Consider the following 14414-nt stretch of genomic DNA (forward strand, 5'->3'; position numbering starts at 1 on the left):
GGGGGCACAACTGGGCCAACCGGGCCACCCTCACTGCATGGGGCATAAAGCTGCAGTTCATAAGGTGTCAAAAGGTGCTCATGTCCAAGGCAGGTAGGGCACAGGTCGTGGCCATCCTCTGCCTGCAGGGCAGCCCCACAATCTATGCAGCTGTGAGAGCCATCCATGTCGAAGGCCGACAAGGCTTAAAGAACAGAAAGTTATCGAAAATCGGGAGAGGGGGCGCAAACGCAGCCGTCACCAATTACAGCAGAGAAACGAAAGAGGCTGCGAGCACAAGGCAGCCGATACTGGGAGAGGGGGCGAGAACCGCTACCGTCACCAGGTATAAAACCAATAAACCAAAAAAGCTAACAACGTTAGCTGTATGGAAACTTAAGTTGGAAGTAGGAGCGAACAACGCTGCCGTCACCAATTATAGCGGATAAAACAAGAGAGGCTGCGGACACAAGGCGGCCGATACCGGGAGAGGGGGCGAGAACCGCTACCGTCACCAGGTATAAAAGCAATAAACAAAAAAAGCTAACAACGTTAGCTGTATGGCAACTTAAGTAGGGAGTAGGAGCGATAAACGCTGCCGTCACCAATTAAGAGAGCAGACCAACGAAAAGGCTGCAAAAAAAGGTTGATATTGGGAGAGGGGGCGAAAACGCTGCCGTCACCATTTATAATTAAGCAGACCGATGAAGAAGGCTGCAAACAAACCAAAAAAGGCTAACAACGTTAGCCGTCTCCAACTTCGGCAACGAAGTAGACCACACTTGGTTGGGAGAGGGGGCGAAAACCGCGGCCGTCAGTAATTATAGCAGCGCAGACCGGTGAAAAAAAGGATGCAAAAGTAGGGAATATACTGGGAGAGGGGGCGAAAACCGCTGCCGTCACCAGGTATAACACCAACAAACTAAAGAAGCTACGTTAGCCGTATATAACTTCGGCAGTGAAGTTATTCACACTGGGAGTAGGGGCGAAAACGCTGCCGTCACCAGTTCGGAACAAAACAGCACGAAGCTGTAGGTAAAAAGCTAAAGTCGTGAGCCGGGAGAGGGGGCGCGGACGCTACCATCACCAGCAAACAACTCACTTACCTTCCGTAATCTTCAGAATCGACCCGTTGCAGCCCTAGGAGGGCGGAGAATAACCGCAACTCCGGTCAAGAGACAGGGGCTTCAGACAACGGGGAAGTTAGCGAACCGCTTGCGAGAAGAAAAAAGGAGCAGAGCAAAGGATGACACCAGGCTATATAGCTTCTGAGTGGTCATCCGGTGTCACAGGTGTGACTCTGTTGGTATAATTACTCGAACTGCGCATGCCCGAAGGGAACATTCAGTGCTTTCAGCACCGCCCTCTGGCGGTCAGTAGGGATGAAATAGAACAGGAGCTCCCCTGTAATCACATATAAACTTGAGGAATTGGAAACTTATACTATAAATTTATGGTCAGATTGACTCCATTTTTTTTTTTTTTTTTTTTACTTTGTTTCGTTTTACTTTGTTTTCACCAGTCATGACACCTTAGCTTGCTCCGATCAGAGTTGTAAAAACAGCTGATCTCAGGCTGTTCTCTACATCCAGTCTGTTCCTCTGCTTGGTTTTGAATCAAAGCTGAAGGGGAACTCACACATATAAGAATAACTTACTTTTTGGTTGAAAAAAGCTTATTTTATTTTTTAAGTTGGGTCCTCAAAATAGAACAGATTCCAGCCCTTTTTTTTTTTTTTTTTTTTACTTGAGAAATAAAATATTTTTATGTACCCCTCGCATTTCACACACAGACCACTAGGGGTAAGAGTATCCCCTGTTGGGAATCACTGGTCTACATTCAAATTCCTCACATGATTGCTTTACCCTTCAGTGCGTGTTTACATAGGAATTATTCCCAGCGGTATACCATATGGATTCTTCATTTTGAAATCAAAAATCAGAAAATTGTTAAGAAATAAAATTGTGAATTGTGCATCAGAACCAAAATACAGAGGGCCTTTTCAATAAGATTTAGAGCGAAGCAGTAAATTAACGAGATCAAACAAGATCAATCGGATAATATATTCTTACTTTAAAAAAACTATTTTATAACACTGCATTAAATCCTATTAAATCAATTTAATTATCTCAGCAGTTACATTTTCTGACTGGATTCAGAATGAACCATTAAGATAAGAAATTTCATTTTTTTTATTTATTCCAATTCATTCACTTTTGTATTATTTTTGTCTTTCTTTCAATTCATAAATACCTCTAAAAGAACTTTGGTTTTTAAAGCTCTTCATAAATAAATTATAAAACATTATTTAAGTTAGCTGTACTTAGTTGGTTTGGATTCATAGTTAAAATAAGATTTAATAGGATACCAAACAAAAATAAAAAAGCTTCTTAAGAAACACAATTACTTTCATTTACTATGAGGAAATTATTCAATACTACTATGAATAAATAGGAAAGTCTGTACAAACATTGTATTTAGAAATGGTTTGTATATAAAGCTGACAAGTCAAACCAACTAACAGGAAAGATATGCAATGTGGAGGGGGGAACGGTGGAGCATCATGCTGCCCACTTATGTCCAAAATGTACTTCTTCATTTACCTCAAAATGTGGATGCAGTAGTTTGAGGAATCTTTTGTAAAATAATCAGTAATTTTATCGACAGTGCAGTAATATAACGTTTTTATTAATTATAACTTAAGCTGTGTATAGAAACAACATCCTAGAGTAAAAAGTGGGAAAGGTTTCATATTTTTCTTTTACTACAATGTCTTGTATTTTTATTAGTTATGGCCTTTTGTACTTAGATTTTTTTTTACTATTTCCCCTGTGTAACCAATACAAGGTATAACTTAGTTTTTACTTCTGTGTAATTAAAAAAAGACACCAAGTAAACTTCATATTTTAAGCGGATGATGAGTCATTCTATTTGTGATGGCTGCTTTAACAGACACAGCAATGAACCTACCTGGAGCCTGAATGATTCTCAATCAGGTACCACGAGGCAGAGAAGTTCTCACTGGTGAAGTCTCCACTCATTCCTGGAAATATCTGCTCCAGGTCTTTCTGTGCAGCTTTGCCCCTGCAAGGAAATATATTAAGGCAATAAATGCAATATAAAATTGCGTGAAATAAATAAAACAAGTGAACTGCAAATCCATTCATTGTAAAGTTAGAGGATCATCTTTATAATGTGAGTTGATTTTCCAGCAGGGGGCAGCGTGTAGCCAGGAAGCATGAGGCTGGGAGAGCCTGGCGTGGGAAGTGCAGTGTGTGACGCCTGGATGCCCCTGGAGGACCCAGTACTCATTAGGGAAGCTTGATCTCTACTAATGACCTGTGGGCTACACAAACCAACATCCCCAGCATCACCACCCACCCAGCAGTTGCACACACATATCTAAAGAGGGAAACGTCTCACATTAGAGTTTAGCATTTAATTATGTGAAGAGGAAAACCATCTACAACCACGGTGGTGTTTGCGCACAAATGCATAAGAAACCAAAGGTTTCCTCCCGTGGATGAGAACACAAGGATTCCTGCTCTTCTCTTTTCAGTCTTTACAGCTGATTTTCAGTTCAATTAAGACTTTTAGATGTGCTTAAAAATAAAATAAAAGCAGAAAGAGGAGTTGGCTTTTTCACATATGATGCTGCTGATCAATAAACTGAAGTTATTGGTGTTTTTATATATCAGACTGGATAAAAATCCCATTAGACACTGTTTTTCATTGAAATTTACATTAAGAAAAAAACTCTTCAATAATAAAGCATCTCCAATAAACCTTAATTTAGACACCTGCAACGGTGTTTCTATATTTGGAATTAAAAACATAAGATTTCACATATTTTAAATGGGTTTTATTTTCCAGAAAGATTGACCTAATATACTGCAAAATTTTTTGCTACGTACATAACAGCACAACAGATGTCTGGTTGTGTCTGAAGTCCGAGCCAATTATTCTTGATTCTCCCTCTATGAAACTATACCACACAGAAATATATTTATGTAAACTTGGCTTAGACTTGATAGGTAAATATAACAACCGCTGACCATAAAAGTTGGTGCAGATTTTTTCAGACTGAGGCGATTCTGAATCAAACAGAAAAAGAACAGATGGCAAGAATATTCTCTTTTATGCAACAAAGCAAGTGTTTTTAACCCCAGAACAAGGCCCAGCAAAGAACATGGCATGTATTTAGAAAAATGAAAAACACAGATGTTTTTTTTTTTTTTGTGAGTTATTACATTTCTAAGCAATCAGATTCACTTACAAAATGACAGGATTAAGGGAAAAATGTCTAATTTTTTTAACCATTGCCCTCACCGATTGAAAAACCTTTCTTAAAAAAAACACAGAATATTCAATTACCAACTTTTACAAAAAGCAAGCTTAGAACTTTTTTATTTGGTTTAAATTTTGGCATTTAGCTGTTTTAAGTCATTCAATCTAGCGCATTAATATATAACATTAAATATACCTGTGGTTTACTTCCAATTTTATTTAGATATGATAGGAGTAAAAAAAAAATTTGTACCAATAAAAGTTTTAAATTTGTGTTTAAGGGCATAAGTAATTATAGTTCACTTATTCATATATGTATTTTATCTTTTGTATCCTTATCTCAATTATCAATAATATCTACATGTTAACAAGATGATCATCTCTTCTTATTTTTCTGATAACCATAATCAATAAGAATGAATCTTTTGAATTATTTAAACTTAATTGTATTTAAGGGGTTGATTAAATCTTAAAATCAATTCAAATTAAATGTTTACATGAACAGGTTTAATTTTTGCGTTAAGTATTTCTGCCAGAGATGGCAGGGTTTTAAAGAAACCCTTCACAAGTGGAAGGTATAACTGACCTTTCTGTTTTTAAGCTGTTAAATACTTAGAGCACTAAACACAGTTGAAAGCCCTAAAAGTGAGATCACTGCAGAAAAATGTACACAACCTCACAGACTCTTCTAAATGCCTCTGTGTTAGATATCAACTCCTACAGAGATAGCTTTAATCTGACAGTGAAAGGGAAACATGGAAACGCGCTGCGGTGAATGTTTAATGTATCTCTGGGAGCCAGTCAATGCAACAGCCTGTTTATGGGGGTCTTGTCTCTGGCCACGAGCGGTCACTTGCCCTCAGCCCCTCTAAGCCAAACAAATACTAAGCCAGAAATGTCAGAACTTGACAAGACAAGCTATACGTTACAAGCTCTGCCCTCCCTGCCCGACGCGTGGAAGCCTTCATTTCGCTGCCTGCTCTGTTCATGGGAGGTTTGCTCCCACAGTCTTTTTTCCAAATGTCTCTTTATCGCTTTTCTACTTTATACACAATTACATTGTTTCCACTCCCTGTGTGGAGCAGTCCAGCCACTTCTATGCTGGCTTAAGATTTCAAATGTTGGCATATGGGGAGAGTTTGGGTCTGTTTAGAGATCTGAACCATGACTCAGTGACTGGAGAGCAGTGGTGTTTATGGCGGTGAGATGGCATGTGAGTGTTTCTGCATGTTGTCCATTCGTACTTGTCCATCTCGATGCCCAGCGGGTTGCTGGGACGCAGAGAGAAGGGGGAGATTCCTTTGTTGCGGTTTGTCCTCATGTCGTAGTTCACCTCATCCACCCACACGGCAGACTGTTCCAGGATACCTGCATGACAGGCGGGACGTAGTCACAACACTTCCCAGATGCATTTGCACATGAACAGACATATTTACTCTTCGTACGCATGTTAAATGTGTGACACTGTACGGATATATCTCCGTTGTGCGTAGGAGCACCTTTGAGAACTCTAAAATTACAGCTCCTACCACAAGGGGATGAGTAACGATTGAGGAATATTTGTGTTGGACGATCCAGTCCCAGGCCAGATTTAGATTTAATCAAAAATTTGAGGCATATAGATTTTAATCATTTTTGGAATTTATATAAAAAATGCAAAGGCTTGTGTTGTTTCAGAGGGTTAACAGCTTTCCAACTTCTTGCTCATCAAAATAATTTAGACAGTTGCCTAAAAATAAGAGACTTATTATAAAGGATATACAGAACCTCAATAACTGCACCACCTCCTACAGCTTACAACCTACAGATTGATTGATTGAATGATTGCTTGAGTGATTGATTGATTCCTTCCTTCGTTCCTTCCTTCGTTCCTTCGTTCCTTCCTTCCTTCCTCAAAATAATTTAGACAGTTGCCTAAAATTAACAAACTGATGATTAAGGATGTAGAGAACCTCAATAACTGCACCACCTCCTACAGCTTACTACCTACAGATTCCTTCCTTCCTTCCTTCCCTCTCTTCCTCCCTCCCTCCTTCCAAGTCTTACCGATCCTCTCTGGCCTTAGGAGTTTGAAGGAGACCGTGGAGGTGCCAGGGCCTCCAGACTTGGTGGTGACGATGATTTGTCCCTTGTCATCTTTAGCAGGGCCAACGCGGCACACTATCTTGCTGGCTGACATCCACTCCGCCGTCAGCATGCAGTTATGGCCACAGATGGACAGACCTGGAAAAGGAGCATGGGAGAGGAGGGGGGGGGGAGCGAAAGGTGAAACGGGTGAGATATAGAGATACACACTGAGAGAATAAATAAATACATGTGGTGCGAGCACCAACAGAAACAGGGACACGAACACTGGGCAGCATAGAGGAGCTTGTTCAGACCGCGCTGACGTCCATCAGCAAGTTTAGCCAAACCGTCAACAGGGGTCGAAGCTCAAGCTGGGGTCACCACTAGCATGGGTGGCCTTGATCTTCCTCCCTTTCACTCAACTGCTTAAACTTAATGTGAGTGACTCCTCAGTACTAAGTGGCTCATTACTGGCACAATGTGCACTCTGCCCCTACATCTGTCAACCTCTTTTTAGAACCTAGCAAAGCCTTCGTGAGGCAGGGATAACTTGGACGTTTCCAACAGAGGAGATCTGGAGCACTTTGCGTGTGTCATCAAACGTTACAAAAGCCTGCAAGAGGCGATCAACAAATAGCCCATAAAACCGTAAATAATATGCCCATTAGAGCCCCATTTCCTGCCTCTGTTCTCCACAGGCCACTTTGTTTGAATACATAAGCACTCACACACATTTGTGCATATCTAATTGTCTAAATCAAGGCTCCAGGGACGTGGACAGTCAGGAATAGACTGTTCGCGTTGTGCCAGCGAGCAGCGAGCTTGAAGGATAGCAATGTGTGGGTCCGCTGAAGCTGAACTGCCAAACACATTTTTACAGTTGCACTGTTGAGGAGAACTTTGGCAAGGATTAAGGAAAATTTTGGTGGAGACAAAGTGATGCTTAAATCATTCAATGAGAGAAAGATGTTTCAAGAGTTTTTGTTTGGCTCGTAAAAAAGCTTTTTACAGAGTTTTTTTCTTTAAACATACGTATATAAATACATACAGTGGCTGTGAGCATACAGGTCATAATCAACATAAGTAAATGAAGTTGTTTTTCCTGGGGGGAATGTTAAAAAAAACAACAACACACAAGTAATGATATTTAAACCAGAGAAAGTAAGTTTAATTTTACTGTTAATTTTCTCTAATCCAGACAGACATACAATTATCTAAATACACCACTTCTGTAGCCATCAACAAGCTTTTGATCTAATTCAGGTTGCACAGCTGACCTCTCTTCAGGGCAGATTTAAGGGCTCATTATGCGTGACGCACGGACATTCTGTGCGGAAAATGAGCCGCCCGTGACAGCATCTGCTGCATTTATAGTCTGTGCAGCCTCTCCTCACTCTGGTCCGCTCAGGGGGGGGGGGTGTGTTCAGCAGGAACATGAAGCTGACAATACCACTACACGAGGAAGTAGAGAACACAGCCATTTAGAACTTTATCGAAGCCTCTTCAGTCCCACAATCATTTCTCTCCTGGATTTTATCCACAATCTGTTGATAGTGTTGATATTTATGAGCTGAATCACAGGAAGTCTCGAGATGTTAACATTTGCTAACCCTCCCCAGCAGGAGCTGCTGCTCGCTTGCCATGGTTTCCGCGTGGATCTATCTGCGAAGAAACAAATTTTCCTAAGAGGGGGAAGTTGAAGCCCAAAATGAAATAATTTCGCCGTGCAGACCTCACCGACATGTCAATTACAAACCAAGCTTTAGTAGAAGGTTGCTTTGCTAAACCAGACTCCATACGTTTTCAAAAGACTAAGTTAAGTGCTTTGGGAAGATCATCCCAGGAGCATGCATCCAGCTGAAAGATTTTGTCCACGTTAATCTAATGTGAAATTAAGGAATTTCTTGTCAACTCTTTAATTTTTTCATCCACGAACCACATTTCCCTGTAAGTCACAGACACTACCACCACCAACCTTAGATACAAATCCTCATATCAACCCTTCTAGGTGTATTTCTGGTGTTGTGGCCAAACAGATGGTAATGGGATAGAAAAGCCCTGTTAGTTCCAATAGTGTTTCTAAAAATCTTGACAAACTTCCTCTGACATGAGGATGACACTGCATAACCTTTTGCAAACTACAAAAAGTAGCGACATATTAAAACCCAATAAATTAGAGATGTTATTCTTAAGACTCTGCTGCTGTTAAAAATGGTTCAGATGGCTTTTCCAGTGAGGTCTACTCTACAGAAATGAAATTATCTTGCTGCATCAATCTACTTTAGTTCATCAGGGATTATATTTGAAAAGCTTTAAAAACACATATTTATCTAATTTAGGTGACATGTATGCATAATTTAGAATAGCAGAGTATAAAAACTTTATGATGCCCATGACCTCCACATTTAAAATCAGTCAATCCTAAGTCTTTATTGTCATCATGTAGCCATAATGACAATATCTAAGAGAGAGATACTGGCTCAAAATGGTCATATAATACACTGACATAAAGACAAAACCCTGAAAGAAAAAGACGAAGGAAAGAATGTGGCATGCAGTATTTAAAGGATAGTTTCTGCTAAAGTGTTAATAGAAATGGGCTGGAGGTTTTAAATTTTCAGCAGGGGTTTCTGTGTCTACCTGCAGGGGGACGATTGTCTTCACAGCTTGCGGAAAGAAACTGATTGTAAAAAAGATATATAAACATTTTTCATTAAAGATAAAAAAAAACAACTTTCTCATCTGTCAATATGAAAGTAGAAAAGTTTTAGTTTCACCTGGTTTAAAGCTGTAAAAAAAAAATCTTCATTAAAGAACCTTTAGCTATGCGATTATTAATTACTTAATCGAAAAAAATAATCAAGAGATTAATCAATGTGCAAAATAATAATTTGTTGCAGCCCTAATCCTAAATCCCTTTCCTCATGGAAGTGCGACAAACAGCATCTGTTGTGGGGTTATAAATCTGGCATTTTTCATGTGAAGCAAAAACTGAGCCCAGAACAGTAGATGATATCCCACAATCCTCTGCACATCCACAAACATGCTGTCCTTGCTCTGCTGTGCACAAGGTACCGTACCTTTAGTTGTGGCCATGACTAGCATGAGTCATTAAGTATTTAGAAACAAATATATATAAATAAATAAAATGTTGAACCATGATAGAAAGTATAGCTCGATGGGCAACAGGATGCTGGACTGGTTTTAATTGGCCTTACCAACAAGATCTGCTGGGCCTGTGCCGAGGTTTTCTCCACGAATGGTCACTTTGGTCCATGCTGGTCCCTCCTTGGGCGAGATGCCCGTGACCAGTGGTGGTGGCCGTGCTTTTGACATGTCGACCAAAGGTGTAGTGAAGCTTTAGATCAATCAGGACCTGAAAAGGGCAAATGAAGGGTGGTCAGAAATCAGCCTCCAGACAAAACATCAGAACTGTTTGTTTTTTTTTGCATAAATCGGTTCCATGCCAGCATTAGATTAACAAATGTATACTCAAGCTTTATTTTAGAAATCAAACTGGGAGGGGTCAAATGATCCTTTCTCTGTGTCAATTTTTTTTGTTTGCCAGTAGAAATTGAGACAAAGCAAAGAAAGATCCTCTGCTGATTGTCCTGCATCTAAAATGGACCCTGATTTATTTAAAACTCCTATTTAATTTTTGAGTCAAGACACAAAAAAGCTCAGCTTTTTAAAATCTTACCAATCTTTTAAAAATTTCTACTCTGTAACAGTAAATGAAAAAGGAAATTAACCCAAACATGATGACACAAATTTAAGAAAAAATTTAGATTTAAACATAAAACCAGAGTAAATTATTTAAATTGATCAGAAAATACATTTTTTAATCTGGAAAAAACAAGGTATTACTAAGGTATAACTCCAATAATTTTCTATTCTATTTTTTTTTTATATCTTCCATACAGTATAAAAACTTTGAATATAATATCATAAGGCTAATGCTGTTGATAACAACTAATACGTCAAACTGTTATTTTTTTTTTTTAACAAGCACCTTAACTGAACACCGAGGCCATGTATTTAGACAGTTTGACCAAAATATGATCAGAATTTGGCTCAGAGTTCATTTCTGTCTAAAAACAATGTATGCATTGCAAAAGTTATCTCTCAGATATTAGCGAACACAGAGAAAGGGGCCAAGAATGAAGTAGACAGAGAGCAGAGAGGATCGGAGGAATGTAAACCTCACAGCGCAGAATAAATAAACCCGGTCTGCCCAATCATTCCTCCTAAGCCCACACAATACTGTACAGATTCTGGTACCAAAGAAGGAGCAACCATGGAAATCAGTTTAAGTCGGGAGAGAGAGAGAAACGGTTTCAAATGATGCAAAAATATGAAGGGAAGCATTTCAATTCGAGCAGATGTTTGCTAATAAATGATGGCCACTCCTCGGAGCAACCTCGGCTTCATGAAATACCTCCAGCTAAGCTTGCTCTGCGGCCAAAATGTGTTTTACTCAAACAATGCAGAAGTTCACAGGGACCGACCCTTTATCTAGTCCATGGTGGTAACCCTCTGCACAGGACAAATGATGAGGAAATAAGTAAGAACATCAGAAGTGATGAATAATAAAACAATTAGGGCTGGGCTTAAAACTTTAATCTTAGATTTCAAGTTTTAAATCCTGTAAAAGTTTTGATTCCAACCAAATTTTATGAATCAATCATTTTTACCCTTAAGTTTCAAAATAGGAATTCCGCTTTATTTCATTTATCTCCTTTTGAAGGTGACCTTGATTTAAAGGTCAACAACATTCAAGCTGTGAAAATGCTAATAAAACAATGTTTGACAACAAACAATGAAAATGTTTACAGCTAGTGGTGTTACACAGTTACCGTAGATAGTTTATCGGTTATCAGAACACATCCAAGAATAAAAAGTGATGAGCTGATGTCATCTTCAACTACGGAAGCCCAAAAAAGTGCATTGGTAGGAAAAAGAAGCAATCCAGATTTGCCAAAAATTTAATATTCATCAACAGATTGAATCATTGATTTAATTAATTAATAGACAAGGTGTATTAAAACTCAAATAAACTTAATGTGTGACATTTAAAAAAGGAGCAACAACAAAAAACCCAACTAACGTAAGAAAAAACAAAAACAAAACAAGGAGCAGTAAAACTTTCACTCTGAGGGATCTAATAATCTAAATCTTTAGATGGTAATTTCCCAATTTTAGACTCAGGATCAGCAGCAGCATCCCAGTAATGAAGCCAAAAGCGAGGACCAAACTGTAAAAAGTAATGTTTGTAAAATAACTCATAATTCTCTCATCATGTCTAAAGAGTAACTATTTTTTTCTCTTGGGAAGGTGGTGGAGAGGTAATAGTTTTATAATTCATAACCATATCCTACAAACTCAATCTTTCATATTTAAGTAAAGCTTTTAAAGCCTTTTTACAATATTCATATTGTGATAAAACAGTTAAACTTAGACTAAACTGTGACAGGAAGTAGCCAATATCAAAATCAACCTGCTTTTCCTGGTGGCTGTTAGTGATGGAAGGTGTCTCGATGTTGGCTCCTTAGTGTTGCACAATATTCAGAATACGCAGTTATTTACATTATCAAGTTTTGCAATGAAAATATCAACAGTGATTTAGTGAAATATTTAAATAAAAGAGCTTAGAGGAAGCAAGAGTTGGAAAAAGCTCTTTGAAAAGAAACAGAGTGATGCCACAGCGGATACCAAGAAGGCTGTGTCACAGGAGTCACTGTGTTTTATCCTCTGAAAATATAGCCTCTATGATAGACACTTTTACTTTAGGAAATCAGAAAATTAAGGTATTTAGTGTTTTAAAATAATAAAACCAGCTTTCTAACAGCTCCTGTCTCAAACACACACCCTAATGTCCCCATAACCTCCCATGTTAAAGGTCAAGGTAGTAAAATTATGTTGATTCCTGTTAATACTACATTAAGAAAATTAGAAATATCTTATTAGATTGTACATGTCTAATAAAATTAATTTAGGAAATTGAGAAAAAGAAAAATCAAAATACTTAGAGGCATCCTTAGGAGGTTTAGTACAACCTACTTGAAGCTGTCATTCATCATAGCTGTTTACAAAGTGATGCTCTCTGTCTTATCTCACACAACCAACCTATGTTTATATAGACCATTTCCAAACATCTGTTTCAAGAAATTCTCCTAAATGACTTATTACCCACAAAAGTAAAACTATATTTTCAAACCTGATAACATTTAAATATATTCACACATATTTTAGATGTAAAAAAAAAAATAAATTAGAGAAATTTAATATTTACTTTAAATGAAATTAAAACAGGGAGTTGAAAACATTGGTTTATAGTTGGGTCAGAGGAGATAAAACAAAAAACAAAATCATGAGTTGCAAGGTAGGATTTTAACGACACTTTTAACTTAAAATGACTTTAAAAGACCAGTGTGTGAAAAAAAACACAGATGGATTAATGTAAGCAGTACTACAGCGACCGAAAAAACATCACGGTGCAGGAGAGAACCGGTTCTGAGACGGTTCCTTCCCGGCCAGGCCAGGCCGCCCTCGCACCCCAAAGTTCAGGACAACACTCCAGCAGGATTTACCTTGCACTGTTGCTGCTGCCCTGCGCTTGTTAGAGGAAATGGAGGGGCTCCGAATCTGACATGATGAAGATAAGAGGTCAGCAGGCCTAAAACAAGAGCCTGGTATATCCTTCATCAATCCCACATGTTTGGACTGGGAGCGGCGTGGGGGGGAGATCACAGCCCCTTTTTTTTTTGTATAATAATTCAGATTCTACTTCCAGGAGTGTTTCTGTCCTATATAACACACGTGAACAAACACACCACAGCCTTCCCTGCCTGTCCACACAGAAACACACAGACGTTAGGCAAAATGACAGCTCAACGAGGTTTGCGTGCGAGGGGCCCAGGCTGGTGTTGTGTGGTCTGTGCGTATGCGAGCATAAGGAAGGATCTGCAGAGAGTTCTGGGCAGTGCTTGTGTGTGTGCATGCGTGTGTATGCGTGTGTGTGTGGTCTGGGTGTGTGGTCTTCGGCGCGGGCCTGGGGAGAGCCTGCTGACGGCTGGGATGAGAAAAGAGCCGCTTTGTTTACTTTACTCAGGGGGCTGTTCATGGACACGGGAACACTGCCCAGACCCTTCTCTATAACATCCAGCACGCACACACACACACGTGTGTAACAGCATGCACGCTCGCATGATGAAGCGAGTCGCAGAGAAAGTAACGGGACTCCTGCACAAGCCTCATGTCATGCATCACCACAAATACCCCGCTAACAAGGTAATAGAAATTGTAACTTTATTCAAACGGACGCTGGACAGAAAAACTTGCTCTTTTTTTTCTCCTTCTTCTTTAAGGAGCATGAAAAGCAAAAGAATCACCAACTGGAAACATGTAAAGAAACGTTTAAAATGGCAGGCCTCTAGGGGGCATTAGAAGATGATAAACCATTTTGTTCTAACATGCATCGCTCTATCTTTTTTTGTGGGCTATATTTAATCTCCAGACACTAAAGGACCATTTTTAGCTTTCTTACTTACAGAATTCCCTAAAAGTCACAAGGATGCGGCACTGCGACTTTTTCCTCTTTACTTTCCATGGATGCTGACCAGGGTGGCCTTTAATTATTTAGCAGCTCTGATTTATGTAAAACAATTGCTGTTTTTAAATGTAAATGATTAATATTGCTGAGTACAAATCATGAATTATAATTCTAGAGAAATTCTTTTTTTAATATTTCTGACCATTTCTTTTTATTATTTCAAAAAGCAAAAAAAGAGTAGATATTTTTCCACATAAACATAAACATAAAATGTCATAAAACAATTAACTGCATTATAATAGCAAAATATTTATAATTTTTTCCAATTTATTTTTGTTTAAGTGTCCCAATTCAATACCAAATGAAGCTAATCTACAATTGGTTTAACTAATGATGATGGATAAACTCCTCTACATGTTGCTTTAAAAGAAAATTATGGTTTTATTGAATTTCCTTAATAAAAAGGATTCAAAGCTTCTGTTGTTTTTCATTGTAAAATTAATATCATCATCATTACATCATGCTTTCA

General features: G+C 38.7%; 1 protein-coding gene across 3 annotated transcripts in view; it reads right to left on the reverse strand.

Annotated features, from left to right (window-relative positions):
* The window catches only part of exoc2 (exocyst complex component 2), a 77716-nt gene that overhangs the window by 52765 nt on the left and 10537 nt on the right, over positions 1-14414 (reverse strand). Inside the window, exons 1-5 of one of the 3 annotated variants that reach the window (XM_038291689.1) lie at positions 12924-12942; positions 9552-9709; positions 6313-6489; positions 5511-5634; positions 2950-3063 (exon numbers count right to left, since the gene is read on the reverse strand). In XM_038291689.1, the coding sequence (XP_038147617.1) occupies positions 2950-3063; positions 5511-5634; positions 6313-6489; positions 9552-9669 (533 nt within the window). In that variant the 5' untranslated portion in view covers positions 9670-9709; positions 12924-12942. Of the gene's footprint in view, positions 1-2949; positions 3064-5510; positions 5635-6312; positions 6490-9551; positions 9710-12923; positions 12943-14414 lie in introns of those variants that run through there. The other 2 variants (XM_038291690.1, XM_038291688.1) reach the window with 2 other exon arrangements.

This window comes from Cyprinodon tularosa, unplaced genomic scaffold (assembly GCF_016077235.1).
Source record: "Cyprinodon tularosa strain WSP-4 unplaced genomic scaffold, ASM1607723v1 ctg30, whole genome shotgun sequence".
NCBI lineage: Eukaryota > Metazoa > Chordata > Actinopteri > Cyprinodontiformes > Cyprinodontidae > Cyprinodon > Cyprinodon tularosa.